Genomic DNA, 17,103 nt, shown 5'->3' with positions numbered 1-17,103 from the left:
TGCCAGATATCCCAAGTACAGTAGGGATGCTGTACATCAGTGGATCCCAGACTTATTGGCTTATGAATCCATTAAATAAATCAATGTCTACTTATGACCCCTCATCACAGGTTCTGCCTCAGTGTGGACATGATTTGTATACGCAGCTCAACCAAAGAGACAGTTTTCCTGGTCATATTGTTTCATTTGAGGCACCAAAGAGCTGAAAGTATCCAGAAAAGAAAATAGAAAAGAATTGTGTAACAGAAATATATTATTTTCCGTATTTATTACCTTAATCTTCTTGTGACAGCTCATTTATATTGTCTTGGGACCCTTTTGGGTAGTTATTTTTAGAAACCACTGCTTTGCAGAACAAGCATTCTTCTTTAGAGCAGTAGGAAGTTATGCTCATTTAACCTTCATGTCAAGGCTCATTTAAGTTAGACTTCTTTTTTTAGCCAACAAATAAAAAAATAGATAAAGGTTTGCGCATAAGTTCAGTGTAATCGACAAAAAGATTTCAACTCCAATTTTTGCCCTTTCTGACAATCACAAAAGCCCGGAAATGCAACTGTTTTATCTGTTCTCAAAGAGATAAAGGGAAGCAAGTGTAGCACAAAAATACAGCAGTCACTCAAATCTGGATGAATAATAGACATCAGACTGCGTTCTTCATTTGAAGACGAGAATAGCTTTACGATGCAACATCATAGGAGCGGACTTAACAATAACCATGCAGCATTACACTCGGCTGCAATTCAGAACCGGATGAAATATTTAGCAACACGACTCTTCATTTGAGTTATGTAGTATGTTGGTGTTCATCTGTGCAAGACATCTCTTGGTCAAGACTTGTCATATGATGGAACAAATCATTTTGGTTTACATTCTGTCCTTTCTGCTATAGCTGCCTATTCTCCACTGGCATCAGAACACCCTGATGTAATTGAGTTATCCCACTCTGCTGTGTGTGTGTGTGTGTTTTTCTCCATATAGCCTCGAGGTAAATCTGATAAAGCAAAGTTATGTTACCCTCATTCAGTCTCTTCATTCACAAGCCATGCTGTCTGGCACAACTTCCTACATTTTTCCTTCACTAAAGACTCCTCTAAAGGGATTTATGTAAATTGCCATGTCTGGAGTAGTCTCAGATTCCATCCCATCTGATTAAATATGAACACATTTTATTTTACTTGAAACTAGATTCTGTTGTCTGTATCACTTGATTTCAACTGAAACCTACTCTGTAATACAGTATAACACCACTGGGAGCATTTTAAGAAGTGAAACCGTTAAATTCATATTTGTCTGTTGGCTTCATGTTTGAAAGTTGCTGTTTTATCCAATTCAGAAATGCCCTCTAGTGGAAGAGATTCATATCTGCGCTGAGTTTCTTCTTTGCACAAAGTAAGTTTAGTAAACCAAAATGAGTAAAAGGCACATCTGAGAAAGAGAAACTAAATGTCCACAGAAGCTTCAAACATGGCAGTTTATTAATGGTTCCGTAGGCAAACACATATCATTAATACTTCAAATTTTGTATTAAAACAAAATGGTGAAAGACATGCTGAGAGCAGATGTTGATACTTTCTTGTATGTGCTCGCTGCATGACGGACATAAATGTGAAGGGCATTGTTTGGTTTAGGAGGTGAGGTTGTTTCTTTCACACATTTTTGTTTGCGAAATAAGTACATAATGAATCTTCTCTCGTCTCAGGAGGGTAGATAGTGGGAAGGCTCCCAACATGCACAAGGGCAACAGATTCATGGACAGCCGTATCCGTTTGTGTGTTTCTACTGCTTTATTGTTTTTGACATTTTTCCACTGTTCCTAAATTTCATCTGTTGTTATTTCAGTCAGTTTTATGAGAAAAATTGTTTAGACTTTGAGTTATTGTCTGTAGGTTTGGTGGACATGCAAATATAATCTATTAACGGGGGTGCTGGAGTAAATCCCAGCTGACATTGGGCGAAGGCAGAGTACACCCTGGACAGGTTGCCAGACTATTGCAGGGCTTACACATGACCTAACGCACCTACGGGCAACTTAGAGTCATCAATTTACTGAAGTTGCTTGTTGGCATGTCTATAGACTGCGTAAGGAAGCAAGAGAACCCACGCTGCCACGGAGAGAACATGCAAACTCCACACAGAAGCAAAAATACAAATCTGACAACAATACAATAGAATCAAGAGGATAAAATACTATAATAAAGGAAAGGAAAGGTGTTTAATTTATTTTAATACCAATATATAACAATATTTCTGAAAATAATAGTTATAGATTAACTAAATTGCTAATAGAGATCTTAGAAAAGGTGGCATTTTGAACTAAGATTAATTTGCAGTGTTTGTAGTTATTCGGTCATATAATGTAGAGTGATGTGTTTTTCCATTGTTTGGACTTTATTCAGTAACTAGGTTTAAGTGTTGACTTTGAGTTTTAAGGCTGTCTGGGGTTTGGACATTGTAGGGACTCATAGCCCCTTAAACCTTTTCAGTATCTTTTAGTTTATATAAAAAGGGCTTTTGAAAAATGTTTATTGAACAGATATGTAAAAATCCTGAAATGAAAGCTGACCCTTCATAGTTACTGTTCATTGTCATAGTAATTATTCTGCTATACCATCTTTTAAAGGCATAATACAGCAGGTGAACAGTTTAAGATAAGTTTTAGTTTTTGATTATATTCTCTCACGCATAAACTCACATATGTTCACACAAACTGGGTTAATGAATCTGACCTACTGTTTTCAGACAGACCACCCTACTAAACACAAATCCCAGTCCCAGACCGATGCTCAGTGTTCTTTATGAATTCGCCTGTGGGATTTATTTGTTTAGCTGTATCCATTTTGACTTTTTGAGAAGAGTGCAATCATTTCAGTTTTTAGTAAGTAACATCATGAGATTGCACCTTTTATAGAATACCAGTGATGAAAAGCTGGAATCCTTAACTTGAGCAGAAGAAACAAGCCCATACCTTTTATCTAATCTACTATGTCATCTAAATTGCAGACACGTGTTCATCAATTCTAGATTGCGTTGGATAGTTTCCTAAACTCCTCTTGTTTTTTGTGAATGAGAATTTAAAGTCTTGTGGATCTCTGTCTCCCCCTGCTGCAAGACGGTGTTTGTTGTTCCTGGATTTCAGTCATAACAAGACAAACAGATTTCCAGGAAGATGTTTTTTAATAGTTAATTATGCATATAACACATTATTATGCTAACAAATATATATAATTTTTTTCAGAAATACTTTACAGCTCAAAAAAATCCAGATGTGAAATTGCCACACGATATGTACAACCTGCTGAAGATTGCAATCAGCAAAAACATATTATTCGTAATGTATAGCTTACTCTACTATCGGGTTTAACATCAATACCCAAGGATGCTTTGGCAAGTCGTATGGCTGCTAATATGCTCATTTACTGTCATTGGCAACAAAGAAGTGAGCTTTCTCTAAAGTTCTGTTGTTAAAAGTCCTCCAGTCGCTGCCTCTTGTAGAGGCCTCAAGATGACCTCTCTCCTGTGGGAGAAACGGGTGAGTTTGACCCTGTGGTTTGTCCTCTCCCTGGGCTGCAGCAGGCGGTAAAGAGACAGGGTGAACTTAGCCAGCGCCAATGTGCAAATAATCATCACCAGCAGCAGCGCAGTATAGATCATCATCTGAGATTTGCACCCCTGAAATTTCTTTCTGTATGCATATGTGAAGGAAGGCGATGGCTCTTGGGTGACCGGCTCCATAGGACAGGTGAAGATCTCTGGTGTGGTCTGTGGAGGAGAGGTCGTTGTTTGGGTGGTGGTTGGTTGGGTCGTCGTGAGGGCGGTGGTTGTGGGCTTAGTTGTTGAAGGTGTAGTTGTGGTCATAGTGGTTGTGGGCTTAGTTGTTGAAGGTGTAGTTGTGGTCATAGTGGTTGTGGGCTTAGTTGTTGAAGGTGTAGTTGTGGTCATAGTGGTTGTGGGCTTAGTTGTTGAAGGTGTAGTTGTGGTCATAGTGGTTGTGGGCTTAGTTGTTGAAGGTGTAGTTGTGGTCATCGTGGTTGTGGGCTTAGTTGTTGAAGGTGTAGTTGTGGTCATAGTGGTTGTGGGCTTAGTTGTTGAAGGTGTAGTTGTGGTCATCGTGGTTGTGGGCTTAGTTGTTGAAGGTGTAGTTGTGGTCATAGTGGTTGTGGGCTTAGTTGTTGAAGGTGTAGTTGTGGTCATAGTGGTTGTGGGCTTAGTTGTTGAAGGTGTAGTTGTGGTCATAGTGGTTGTGGGCTTAGTGGTTGTGGGTGTAGTTGTTATGATGGTTGTGGGTGGAATTGTTGTCAAAGTGGTGGTGGATGCAATTGTGATGGTTGTTGGCAGAACAGTAGCTGTTAGTATTGTTATGGTGGTTGTGGCTGGCTGTGAGGTGGAGACGGGGGTGATTGTTGTCGTTGGCAAAGTGGTTGTTGATGTTGTAGCGGTTAGGTTAGTGGTTGTTGTTTCTGTGGTTGGGAGTGTAGTGGTGGGTGTGGTGGTTGTGGGGGGTGTACTTGTGGTTGATGTTGTAGGAAGTGGTGTTGTGGTAGTAAGGATGGTGGTTGTTGGTTCTGTGGTTGGGAGTGACGTGGTAGGTGTTGTGGTTGTTGTTGGGGGAAGAGTGGGGCAAATAAATTGATCCTCTGGTAATGATTGGATTTCCTGCCCTTTCAGATTCTCCGGATACACACAGACAACGGGAGACTTGATCTTGTCAGAGTTGGCTTTCATCCAGAGGTAAAGATTTATCAGATTGCAGTCACAGTGCCACGGATTGTCATTGAGGTAAAGCTTTTTCAGTTTTATTAAAGGCTCAAAAATATCCTCAGGAAGCATCTGGAGGTCGTTGTGAGCTAGCTTGAGTGTGATCATTGATTGTAGCTTTTCAAACACATCTGCATCCAGCGATTGTATCCTGTTGTTCTGTAGATTTAGCTCTGTGAGCTTTTCAGGACCTTCAAAGTACTCGGGATACAAGGTGACCAAGGTATTCTTAGACAGATCTAACTTCTTGAGTTTCTTCAGGGGGCTGAATATTCCTTCAGGAAGAACACTGAGATTATTTTGACTGAGACTTAAGTCAGTCAATCTAGGCATTTCTCCAAAAAGCACAGGTGGTAGACTTGTCAGTTGATTCTTCTGTAGAGTGAGTTTTTTAAGTTGAGGGAAACCAACGAAGAATTCTTCAGGTAAGCTAGTCAGATGATTACTCTCCAAAAGCAGTTTAATTAGTTTGTCTTTATGTGGAAAAAGATTAGGTGACAAGTCTGCTATTTGGTTTCCATACAGGCCAATTTCCTCCAAATTTGGCAAATTCTGAAAAATCTCATCAGGAATAGTGGTCAGCTGATTCTCGTAAAGCCGTAGAATCTGCAGTTTGTTTAGGTTTGAGAACCAGTTGGCAGATACAGCAGAGAGATTGTTTTTAGCTAAATGGAGCATTGTTAGGTTCTCGAGACTATCAAAAGTCCCGTCTTCAATCGATTCTATCTCGTTGTCATGTAACTGCAGCTCACTTACTTTTCCAAGACCGTCAAATAAGCCTTTCTCCAGACTACGAAGCTTGTTTAGCTTTAGTATAATCCTCTCCAGGTTGCTGAGGTCTTTAAAGACTCCCACTGGGATCGACGTTAATGGAGTGCTGGAGATCTCGATATGCTTGAGGTCTGACAAACCATCAAAAGCTCCAGGCTCAATAGATGTCGTGTGGGTGTTCATGAACTCCACCTTTTCAAGCTGCCGGTTTTCAACAAAGGCTGCTTTAGGGATTGTTTTAATCTGGCTACCCACAAAGAAAACTTCCGTCACAGCTGGTCTCAGCAACCGTGGGATTTCTGTTGCCGATGAACTGTAAACTTCCTGGTTTTCTTTGGGGCAGTCTGTTTCTTTTTCACATTGAGACAATGAAGTCTCAAACAGTAAAGACAGAAAAAGAACAATGATTTCTCCTCTTGCCATGCTTATTCACTAAAAACAAGGAAAGAAAAAGAAACAATGTACAACTTTTATAATTGAGTAGATTTATCTGGACCTTGTGTACAGTTTAGAAAGTAGTTTAATGTGTTCATTTTCTCTTTCTTGTAATAGCATATGTGTGCTCAAATATCAATAACATCATAAAAAGTGTTGCTATGCCAAGTTATCAATAACTAAACGAGCTGTCACAGTCAAATGCCAAAACCTTACCTTTTTATTTTCTGTCCCAGGATGAAACCGGTTGTTTACAGCAGTGAGGAGACGCAAACAAGCTACATATCATTAGTTCTCTCCTGTATCAATGTTGCCCAGCAGGACTGGAGAGTGTAGCTTCCTATATGTGGCGTGGTTTAACACACTTCTGCTACTCGAGATAAGAGCAAGGACGGAAGATCAATTTAGCAGGTTACTTCCCTTCTCTGCAGCATAGCTTCAATGGTTTTGGAATTGATGTATGATTAAGCTTTCACCACTGATTTTAGTGCAGTACCTACCATCTGATGTTTTCGGTTATTCACCTAGGACAGCAGCATAAACTACAGATAAAAGCTTAAGTATTCAACATTCATACACACTCTAAACATTAAAGGGACAGTGTTTATTGGCAGATATTGAATATAATATTCATAACTATGATATAATCAGAGTACAATCGCCCAAAACTAAGAATCGTTGTGTTTTCCTTTGCCTAGAAAAAGCCATTTATATCTACGTAGGGAGCAGGTGGTCTTCCAAGGAGTCCGCTATCTTGCACCGCCATGTTTGGACTGCAGCCAAGAACGGACACTGGCTCCAGTGAGAGCCTTTTGCGTTTTACGTTATCTGAAGGTAGGGATGTGTTCCGAAACCCGGTATTAAACGGGCCTTAGTGCTAAATAAGCACATACCGTGGTACTGATAAGCCCCAACGTTACAGATTCTTTTCATAAGTACTTTTTAATGTTATCATGTCATTTATTATCACGCTGCAGCGTGCATCTGCTCTGCTCTCTGTTGGGCTGAGCTCCTTTAACGACACACACACATAGACAAACACACACAAAGCACGCGCAGACATGCCGCTGTGGTGAAGTGAAGGATACTCGAATTGACGGAAACTACGCTTGTTACTGTACGTGCAATATAATATTTGCCAGTGAAAAGCCAATACTTTATCAATACATCTGTAAACATTAAAACAAAAGTGAAACCTAATTAATTGCTGGCTGAGACAAAGCAGCCAGGAGGACAGAAGACAGGAGGAATGACTGATACTGACGGATGTCTGTGTTGTTCATTCTTTAAAAACTTCACTCGGAAATATCATTTATTTTATTGACAGAGTTGTTTCCAGTGACTTTGCTGTTTAAAACATAACTGTTGCTGCTCTAGAAACAATACTTAGCAATATCAGTATAAAGTTGTTTTTTTTATCTTACACATCTTTTTAAAAACAATTATTTAGTCATGTAGAAGAGTTGAGTATTGATAAGAGAAGCCCCTGGTTGTACTAAAATCGTAAAGATACCCTTTCCTTACCTGTAGTCCACCTTAGTTCTCTGACACACTTGGAAAGGGAAGGGCTGAGCTGAGAGGTATTCGGTTGATTGCAACCTCTCACAAACCATTAGATCCCACTAAAACCTTACACACTGTCCCTTGAACATACTCTATGGTATACAAACATTTAGCAGAAACCTCCATTTCACAAGCCTTTATATCCAGTTTGTTGGTTGTGTTTTATTTTGAATTCCTTCTTAGAACATTGTTATTGTCAGGTAACAATGAGACACACATTACAAACAAATACAGAATTCTGTGAATGCAATGCTGTGTCTACTCAGTCTAAACTTTCTTGTGTTCTTCTGGACATCCGACAAACTAAGTTGGTACAATCAACAAAGCCAGTAAATGATTAAATATCTGTCTAACGACAATGTAGTGATCACAATAAGACCATCATACTGCAAAAAGTAGACCACAGCAAACATAATCTCAATACTTTTAGATGTGTTAATGTGTTTCTTCATTTTCATGCAATGTATACAGTATGCCAGCATAATACTACTTCCTATTCAAATAACTTAACCCTCATTTAAGGGGAATTTTATCCTCCTTTTCACTCCTGAATAATGTGTAGATAACAGTTAATTTGCCATCAGATTCAGGAGGTCAAACTTGCATGTAGTACTGCTGAGTTCAGTAAATGATTAACACAAGGTAAGATTGCTTTCACTAAAAGTAGTGCATTTATTCAATGTATAGTAGCATTTTGCATCGTAAGTGTCGAAACCATTAGATGAATTGTGTTACAGTGGAGTCAAAATTACATGTTTTGATTTTTCATGGATAGCCATTTGGATAGTAAAACTGTCTCCTTAATATATTGTTGTTAGCACAAACACAGATTGTCAAACTGCAATTACTAATTCTGAAAAATGGAATACTAATACTGCATGCAGTCTGAATTCTACTGTAAGAAGTACACTTTGTCAGTGCATCGGAGCTTACATTCACCAAAATGTCCAGGTTGCCAACAAGATGGCACCATAACTGTTTTTACCATTCGTACATGCAATGTCTGTTCTATTTTTACAGCACACATGGAGAGGGATGCTGGCTGGTACATTTGATCATTAACAATGGAAAGCTAATGAATTCAAAAGTTGACTTGTTTGTTCTAGTTGGTACATCTGAATGGAGCCAAAGTGGTTCTTTCTGTTGCCTTTGAGACTCTAGGGGCTTCACATTTTCCAAGTAAACCACAATAATCAGTGAGTACTTTCCCTTGGCTTTAAAGGTTCTTGGGTTGCTAACATTGGGTGGTCTAAGCTACAGCACAGAGTTCTTATTACTGCGGCCTATATTTCCGCTGCCTCTCTTGTTCCTCCTCCAACACACACAGCTGATGATGACAGTGCTGATGATGACAGTGGCCACTACAGCAATGAGGATGAGGATGAGCGAAAAATCATTCGAAGTTGTTCCCGTCTCTCCTTGCCCTCCACTGGTGACCTCTTCGTGCTCTGATGTGGGGGTGGTCTTGACCGCAGGTGAGGAAGTGCTTTGTCTAGTTGGAGGAGTGGGGGTTTTCCTCTTCCACTCTGTCGAGGTCAACACAGGCTCCTCTGTAGAGTTGAGAGGCCGGAAGTTCTCATCTGCCAGCAAAACAATGAGCTCACCGTTCAGACTGAAAGGTGTTTCACAGACTACAAGAGTTTGGTTGACCTTGAATGGGTGCTTTCTCAGCCATTCTCTGAGTGGCAGAATATCCTTGTCACACCTCCAGGGGTTCTGCTGCAAGAGAACCTCCTTTGCTACAGCGAGGGCATCTAGACTCTTCTGTGGCAGGTTGGGAAGGGAGTTATTTTGCAGGTCTATCTGTCCCAGGTTGCTCAGGCCTTGTAGAAAACCCGGTGGTAGGGAGCTGATGGCGTTGTGCTCTAGGGAAATGTTTACCAGACTTGGCAAACCTTGGAAAACCCCAGGTTGCAGGGTTGTGAGCAGATTGGTGTGAAGTGATATCTCTCCCAGCTGCTCCAACCCTCCAAAGGCCCTTGTGGATACAGAGCTGATCTGGTTGCGACTGAGCACCAGGAGACGCAACTGAGTCAGGTTCCTGAATGTGTCATCCTCCACACGGCTCAGCTTGTTGTCATACAGCCACAACTCTTGCAGGGCCATGGGCCCAAATACTCCTGGTCCCAGACTCTTCAGCTGGTTTTCATACAGGGAGATCTGGGAAAGAAGGGGCAGGTTTAAGAAGATCCCTTGTGGAAGAGATGTGAGCCTATTGTTGGAGAGGAACAGCTTCTGGAGTTTCAAAGTCTTGGAGAACAGGTCGTGGTGGAGATGAGTGATAAGGTTGTCATGTAGGGATAATTCCTCCAGGTTGCCGAGGTCATCCAAACTGCCAAGGGGGAGTTCCTGTAGCAAATTCTTATTAACCCGTAAGACTTTCAGCTTAGAAAGCCCATTGAATGTCTCTCTAGGTAGTTGACTGATATTGTTTCCCAAAAGAGAAAGGTATTGCAGCTCAGTAAGAGGGTGAAAAGTTTCCACAGGTATAGAAGTGAAAAGATTTTTACTGAGGTCAAGGTTTTTCAGCTCTGCCAACCGGGAAAACCAGTTGGGGCGGAGTACGAGGAGCTTGTTGCCGTTTAGATTCAAAGTCTTAAGTTTCTGTAGATTTTGGAACACGGCCTCAGGAAGATCTTGCAGTTCGGTGGCAATAAACCCTATGGCACCTATGTTCGGAGTGGAATTAAATGTGCCAGTGTGCACTTCCCTCAAAACTGTGTCTTTAATCACAAGGATGCTAAGGGCGTTAGAAAAATCATTTAACTGTTCTGGTTTCAAGAAATAGATAGTGCAATTGGAGAAGTAGAGGGCTGTGGTAGATGAGGGCACAGATGTTGGGAAATCTGAGAGGCCACTGCAGAGGATTTGGGTTTCTTGACATTTGCATTCATCCGGACACGCCCAAACAACAGCATTGATAGAACAGAGAAGTAGGAGCACATGAAGTGTCAGGGGCAGGTCCATTATTTAACCTAGAACAAAAGAAACGGTTATGTTACAGTCAAGGTTGGTTATGATGTATCACATTTACATGGATGGCAAAGGGCGTTGTAAACATATCATGGTCATCACAAACTAAATATGCCTTATTTTGTCCTCTAATGTGCAATTCACAAATTTTACCGGACAAAATCAGTTAACTCGTCACTGGGAGCATTTCAGTCCCGTGAAAGTTTCTCAATTTCCTCCGTAGCTCTGGAGGACCGGAGTCAATTCTACGAAAGATACTCAAATGACTTCACATGGTAAAGAACGCCAGTACAACGGTATAGTGTGGTGTTTGACAGACGTGCATTAACCAGGCAGGAAGGGCGTTGCAAAAGATACTATCTAGTCATATTAAGGGGAATGTCTAGTGTCTTTCGAGTTTTACCCAAACTAGCGACTAAAAGTCAGGTTATGTTGGCCTCTGCTGCTTTCATTCTTTTTACAAATCTGCCTTTTGTAAGTCCCCCAACATCATGTAAGGGCAATATTCAAGTGGAGTACAAGTGCTGAGCTTTGCACATGTGCATGCCAGTATCTTTGTCTAAAAGCTGACTGATTGTAGGACTCACCAAAAATGCTTGGATCACAAAACAATAGAGATAAAGCACGGAAATTTACTTCAAAACATAAATGTTTTCAGCTCTGAAAAGTAATTACAATTTCAAGTTGTTGGTTGTGTTTAACGATAATAGGGTCTATTCTTGGTCATGAACTGCTCTACTCTAAACTTAAGCCTCGGGGAGCATCTTTGCATTTGTTGTTTTCACCGCACTACTTTTTGAGACTTGATGTACCTTAGTTGTTAGTTTCCAGGACAGTAAAAGAAGAAACAGTGTGTGTTTTCTCCTCTCAACGACAGAACAGCCACAAAGGAGATATTCTGCATTTTATATCATCACCATAATAAGGCCGTTATACTGAAGGCAACTCTAATTAGTAACAGTGCCTACATGCAGCATCAGCATTCCTGTTTAAACTTAAAATGAGACATTTGCATAATCTGATTCAGAGTTGTACTTTGTTGCCTGTGGCTTCATCAACATTGCCAACAGGGTTGGCTGGTAAACAAGCTTGCTTAGCAATCTTTTGGCATTAAAACCATTTATTCAGGAACTGCGTTCATCAGTGTGTTTGGAGCTCACATGTAAAGTTTGCTGCAGAATGTTTTTGAAATAAATCCCCAAACCACCAATGAGTATATTCTCATTGAATATGGACACAGTGCAATTATCTCTGTGTCGTGTCTACAGTGCATATAAACATGACGGACTGCCTGCACATGTTTGAGGCTGTGCTTGCTGTTTTGTATGGCTCAGGAGGCTCCAACGGCAAAGCTGTGCCAATATAAAGACCTGCTTCTCCATACAAATCCATTTAAAGTTCTGCAACTTAAGGTTGGCAAGCATGAGTTGTTGCTCAGTGGCTGAGATGTGTTTGGGTGCAGAGAGAGTCTTTCTGAGGAAGTAACTTTCTAAAGAGACCAGAATGTCCTTCAATTGCGCCAGAAGAACCAGATTTATTCTCTTTCTTTCATTTATTCTTTTCTTTTTTCGTTTTTTTTTCACATCAAAGATAGAGGGTCATAAAATTGTGCATCAAAGCTGTGTCCATTTCCAATATATTTTGTACTTATCTGCTTTCATTCAAGAGGTGGGGTGCTGGGTCCCTGCTGTGAGATGGAAAATTATGTTTTCATTGTTCGTTAAACTATTTTTTAATATGTTGTTTTCTGTATTCCCCATCCTACCGGTACTCTTACTTTACCAGTACTCCTTCCTTACTTTTAATATCGGCAACTACCACTAGTCTCATCACTAATTCCCTTGTCTTTACTTCTGTGAATGCAGAAAGTCAAAGGTCACATTTAAGTCAAGTGTGTGTACTTGATTACGCAATTACCAGAAAGTCAGATGTCCATTGTGTAATGTGTCATCTATATACAGTTCCCCTTCCCTTGAATGTGTGGAAAAAATTACTACTTAAAAAAACAATTTGGAACAATATATTTAAGCAGCTTTAGTAGCTTTCAGACACATGACACATTCTAGCATCACTGCTTCTAAAACAAAATCAGCAGAACCTGACTGCTAAACCACGTTTCCTCTCTGATAATGCAACATCCAACTAAAACCACTGTCTGCTCTTGACTGGCACAGCCTGGAGAGCTCTGCTGTACAGTGTAATGACTAAAGCATTTCCAGATCACCAATAATTGCTTTTGGGTTTGTTTTTTTACCCCTTGCCATAGCTGAAGGATCAGCACTTCTAGCAAAGCGTGGAACTGTACTTCGAGAGACCAGCAGTCAAGCCAATCAAGTTAATTCATGTTTGACATATAAGGTTATTGACTACCACTTTATCTAACATAGTGTTAGGACTCAAGTTATCCAAACTCAAGCAAATTTTCAAATAACAAAATTCACTTAATTCAGTGCAAACCTATAGGCAGTATTGTAGTTTACACATAAATACAAACAATATTTAGCAAAATCAAGGGTTGAATTATGCTCAGAAGATTGTAATTTTAAGATACAAGTACACACAGACTTATTGCTGTTACAACTTATTGATTGTTATCCTTATCTTATTTAGGTTCAGATTAATTTCATCTTCCTGCATCATTATCCTTGACAAGTATGTCCCAAATATAAAGCGATCAGCACTCTGTTTACCAAGACAGCATGCCGTTTTGCAGAACTTACCTCTCGTAGTGGCTGACGATTGAGTGAACAGAGAGAGGGTTGGTGTGGTTATCTTTTATGTACGTCCTCCCTTCCTTCTCAACCTCACAAATCCTCTGATGAAAGTTTCCAGCACCATCTGAACTCTCACACCATCACATTTCCTTGCTCTTCGTCATCACTGGATTCCCCTCACCAACCAGTTTTTTGGTTTTGCCCTGAGCTCACGAAATCCGCAGGTCCTTTCTGAGGCTTCAGTGGCACTGTTAAGCGACCCAGCTGTACCCCCTGCCCCCTCTTTTCCTCTCCCACACTCAAGCTCACATTTTTTGCTAAATGTGGTGGGGGGGATCAATGTGTGTGGGGGATCAAGTTAGCAAGCGGAGGCCCCACCCTCTGGGGATTTGTGTTTACAGTAAGGGTGTCTGTGCTTATTTGAATGCGGGGTATATGTGAGCTGTGCTTTCTCTTAGGGGAGCCATATGTTTTCAATTATGTAACTAGATGTTTTTCCCTCCAGGAAAAAAATGTGTTGGAGGTTAGGGTTGCAAGAAGGGTTAGAATGTGGTTTGGTTAAAGACAATGAAGTTGTTTTGTAGTTTTTTACTCATGCCATTGTTTTGTGTGTACGTGCCCCCTTGTTTGGGTGTTCACATTTCAGTATCAGCTGCACATATCTTTGGTATGACGTCCCCTGTATGCTTGTAAGCCGAGGGTTTGGGCACTTGGCAGTTTTGGACATTCCCAAATCCAATAGTTAGGGAATTACAGATTGCAAGTTGATCCGAAAAACAACCACACAACCTGCAAACGTCTGTTCAGTCTGACTTGTGTTGCAGAAATACTAAATCTATAATGAACCCGTGTGCAGTCATGTTTGGGAAAATAAATGAAATGCTTTGAGTATCGTATAATTCTGGATAAAATGATTTCCCGCTGTTACGAAGGACTTCTGTTTGTGTGCATATCGTGTATGAGACTGACTGAATCATGGATATCTGGATTGTACCCCAAATAATTTCAAGTAATTTAGCAGAAAACATTACACTGCCTCTAAAAATGATCTCTGTTCAGAAAATAGTGTGTTCCCCACTTTGGAGCTAAAATGTGGAACGACAATAAATCAATGAAACAAAAAATGCTGAGCAGCGCGTTCTGCTGCGTTTAACATTCCTGAGTTGCCATAAGTAAATCCATCTGTGTTATAACATGACAAACAAACTCACCGCAGAAACAGATAAGGAGGGTGGAGTTAACGTACAGACAGTTTTTTGGTTTACTGTAAAGATACTGGAAGACTGTAGCAACAGCTACATAATGTAAGCATAATGTATCAGACTGGGTGAAGTTAGGAGTTTTTGTTGTGTTATGAGTTGTTCTAACGTAGTTTATTTAGAGAGCTAAGGATAGAAAGGACGGTTTAAGCGCTGCTGCCTTAATTTCCAGTAAACATGCTTGTTTACTACATCAGCTATGATGACACATCATGTATGTGAGAAAGCCTTCCTGTTGTACTTCCTGTCAGTAGTCAGAAGTTCATGTTCCTCATCTGAGTTTGGTCAAAAGGTCAGCAGTGAGCAGACAGATGAAGAAAAGTTATAATATGTCAGTACACTTTACTTTATTTATCCCTTTTTGACAGAAATAGACACAAACAACTGACAAGCCTTTGACACAAGTCTTCTCTTTCAACATCCTTTCACATTTTGAGGTGCTGTTCAGTAACAAAATAAAGGAGTGTTGCGACTATTGAGCAAGAGTCACAGAGTGAAGGTAGGAACGGCATGAAATTGATTAGTTTACGAGGTTTCCAGTAACAACCCTATGTAGTGATATAATGAGTTTATTTGATCCCCTAAATATTTCGAAACAAATAATTACATAGTTGATTAGGCATGACTAAACAGAGAACTCAATGTTATGACAAAACTGAACCCTTCAAATAATCTGCTGTCTTGGGCAAAATGTTTGTCTCCATTTGTATTTTGTTGCTTTCTAACAGTTAATTATAGGACTTAAGAGGATTACCGCTCTACTTTACAGGCAAGAGTCTGCTGTGACCAGAGTTACAAATGTGCTGTGGAAAGTCCCACTAAATACCAGGTTAGAGTAAATTCATCGCAGACAAATAAAGGCTGGATTAAAAAAAGAAATCCTCTTATTTTCCACTGTGGTCAGATATTTCTTGTGAACGCTGCAGTATGATTTCCTCTCCCCGTGCTCCCCCTCTCTCACTGTCTGTCTGTGTGTGTGTGTGTGTGTGTGTGTGTGTGTGTGTGTGTGTGTGTGTATGCCCACTGTTGTGTGAGCTCAGCGTACTGGAAAGGCTTAATCACCCGTTGCCATAGCAATGAACTTGGGCGCTGTTCACCAATTCATCCTCTTTTGTTTGCTGTTTGTTTTAAAGTCCAATCACTTCTCGTGGAATTCGTGGCATCCGCTGTACTTTTGTGCGGGTTTAAAAGATTTGAAAGCTTTTTTGATCATCAGTCGAAAAGTCTGTGTTGTTTCGCCCACGAAAGAATCATTTTAAAAGGTATTATATTAATATTATTGTATGAAAACTTTAGGATAAAATGAAAAACGACTATTTTCAAGTGGCTATATACTGTAAGTTATCGTATGTTGTAAGTGATCTTGGACTACTCCAAAAAAAGGGAAACATAACTGTGTGCACATTGTTTCGTAATGGAGGATTGTGTGCTGTCTTGCAATAGGAAGAGTAATCAGAGCTTCCTGTTTTGAAGGTTGTTCCAAAGATGATGGTGTTATACTTCCCAGTAATCAAGACATGATTCATTTTGGAAATGCTCATTCCTCCCACATTCCAAAAAGATCAGGAACTCAGATATGAGGTATATGGTAACAGTAACTCTCTCAAGTACGACCGGTGCCCTGGCACAAGTTTGTGAAACAACTTCAAATATTTGAGAAGCGGCAACGACAGCAATTAATTCAGACTGTTTACTCAAAAGTACAGCAAACAATGTTTTTGAGTTGTGAGGCCTCTTAACGCAGTTTGAAGCTTTCACCGCTAGAGGGAAACAAACCACTTGTGATCACTTTTGACCACATAAGCTTGAGTGTGCTTTATGAAGCTTAACATTGCACTCTACATAAGGAAAACAGATACATTAAATGTGGGTAGCTTAGACATTAGTATGCATCACATTTTGATATTTCTGGCAGAAACCCTTGAAGGAAAACTTCTCCCATATGCACATGGCACCTTAGCAAAGACAGGATGACAGAAAGAAAGTTTAATTTTATGTTTATTTTAAAACCAACAATTTAATTAATATGCCACATATTTTGCTGATTAATCCATTAACTGTTTGGGCAACGAAATATTAAAAAGTAGTAAAAAAGGCTCACAACAACCCCCAAAAGTGACTTTTTATGTCTATTTTATGTCTTTTTGTCTATTTGTCAGACCAACAGTGCCAAACACAAAGCTATTTGATTTACTTTCATTTAAAAGAAAAACAGCACATCATCACATTTAATAAGTTATTGGAGTTATTGGTCTAATTTTCAAAATAGTAGCGGATTATTTTTCTTTTTATTGACTGATTCATCTCTATACAAATTACAGCTCTATATAAATTATTTAAAATTATGAACAAACGTGGTAAAATCGGTATAGCTGGTTAGAGGCTAACATACTGTATTATCTACTGCACTGTATTATATGATTAAATACTGTATTATGTTACCGTAATTCTTTGCTATCTTAAAATAACTCCCATTGATCTCAAATTTCAAGTCTGACTATTTTAAAGTAACACTTGAAGATACAACTTAACACAACATCTAGAACACCTACAACTAAGAGGGATCTTTTATCAAATGCAGCCTTTGGAAAAGGACAGGATGTTCTTTTTTGAAAAAGGCCTGATAAGATGTT

The 17,103-nt window shown here is 39.8% G+C and overlaps 2 protein-coding genes across 2 annotated transcripts; both read right to left on the bottom strand.

Annotated features, from left to right (window-relative positions):
- Nucleotides 1–3,447: 3,447 nt before the first annotated feature.
- LOC306694850 (uncharacterized protein) lies at nt 3,448–5,949 on the bottom strand (the record flags this gene model as incomplete). The annotated part of the gene is made up of 1 exon (XM_079157890.1): nt 3,448–5,949. One exon carries the CDS (start codon nt 5,947–5,949, stop codon nt 3,448–3,450), a length of 2,502 nt encoding a protein of 833 aa, XP_079014016.1.
- Nucleotides 5,950–7,680: 1,731 nt separating this feature from the next.
- Nucleotides 7,681–13,295, bottom strand: lrrc15 (leucine rich repeat containing 15). The gene is made up of 2 exons (XM_079157269.1): nt 13,218–13,295; nt 7,681–10,499 (listed from the first exon to the last, which is right to left on the bottom strand). The coding sequence occupies exon 2, from the start codon at nt 10,489–10,491 to the stop codon at nt 8,779–8,781; it is 1,713 nt and encodes a 570-aa protein (XP_079013395.1). The 5' UTR covers nt 10,492–10,499; nt 13,218–13,295; the 3' UTR covers nt 7,681–8,778.
- Between the last annotated feature and the right edge of the window lie 3,808 nt (nt 13,296–17,103).

This window comes from Pholis gunnellus (genome assembly GCF_910591455.1).
Source record: "Pholis gunnellus genome assembly, chromosome: 4".
NCBI classification, from domain to species: domain Eukaryota; kingdom Metazoa; phylum Chordata; class Actinopteri; order Perciformes; family Pholidae; genus Pholis; species Pholis gunnellus.
This window is presented reverse-complemented; position numbering and strand designations above follow the sequence as displayed.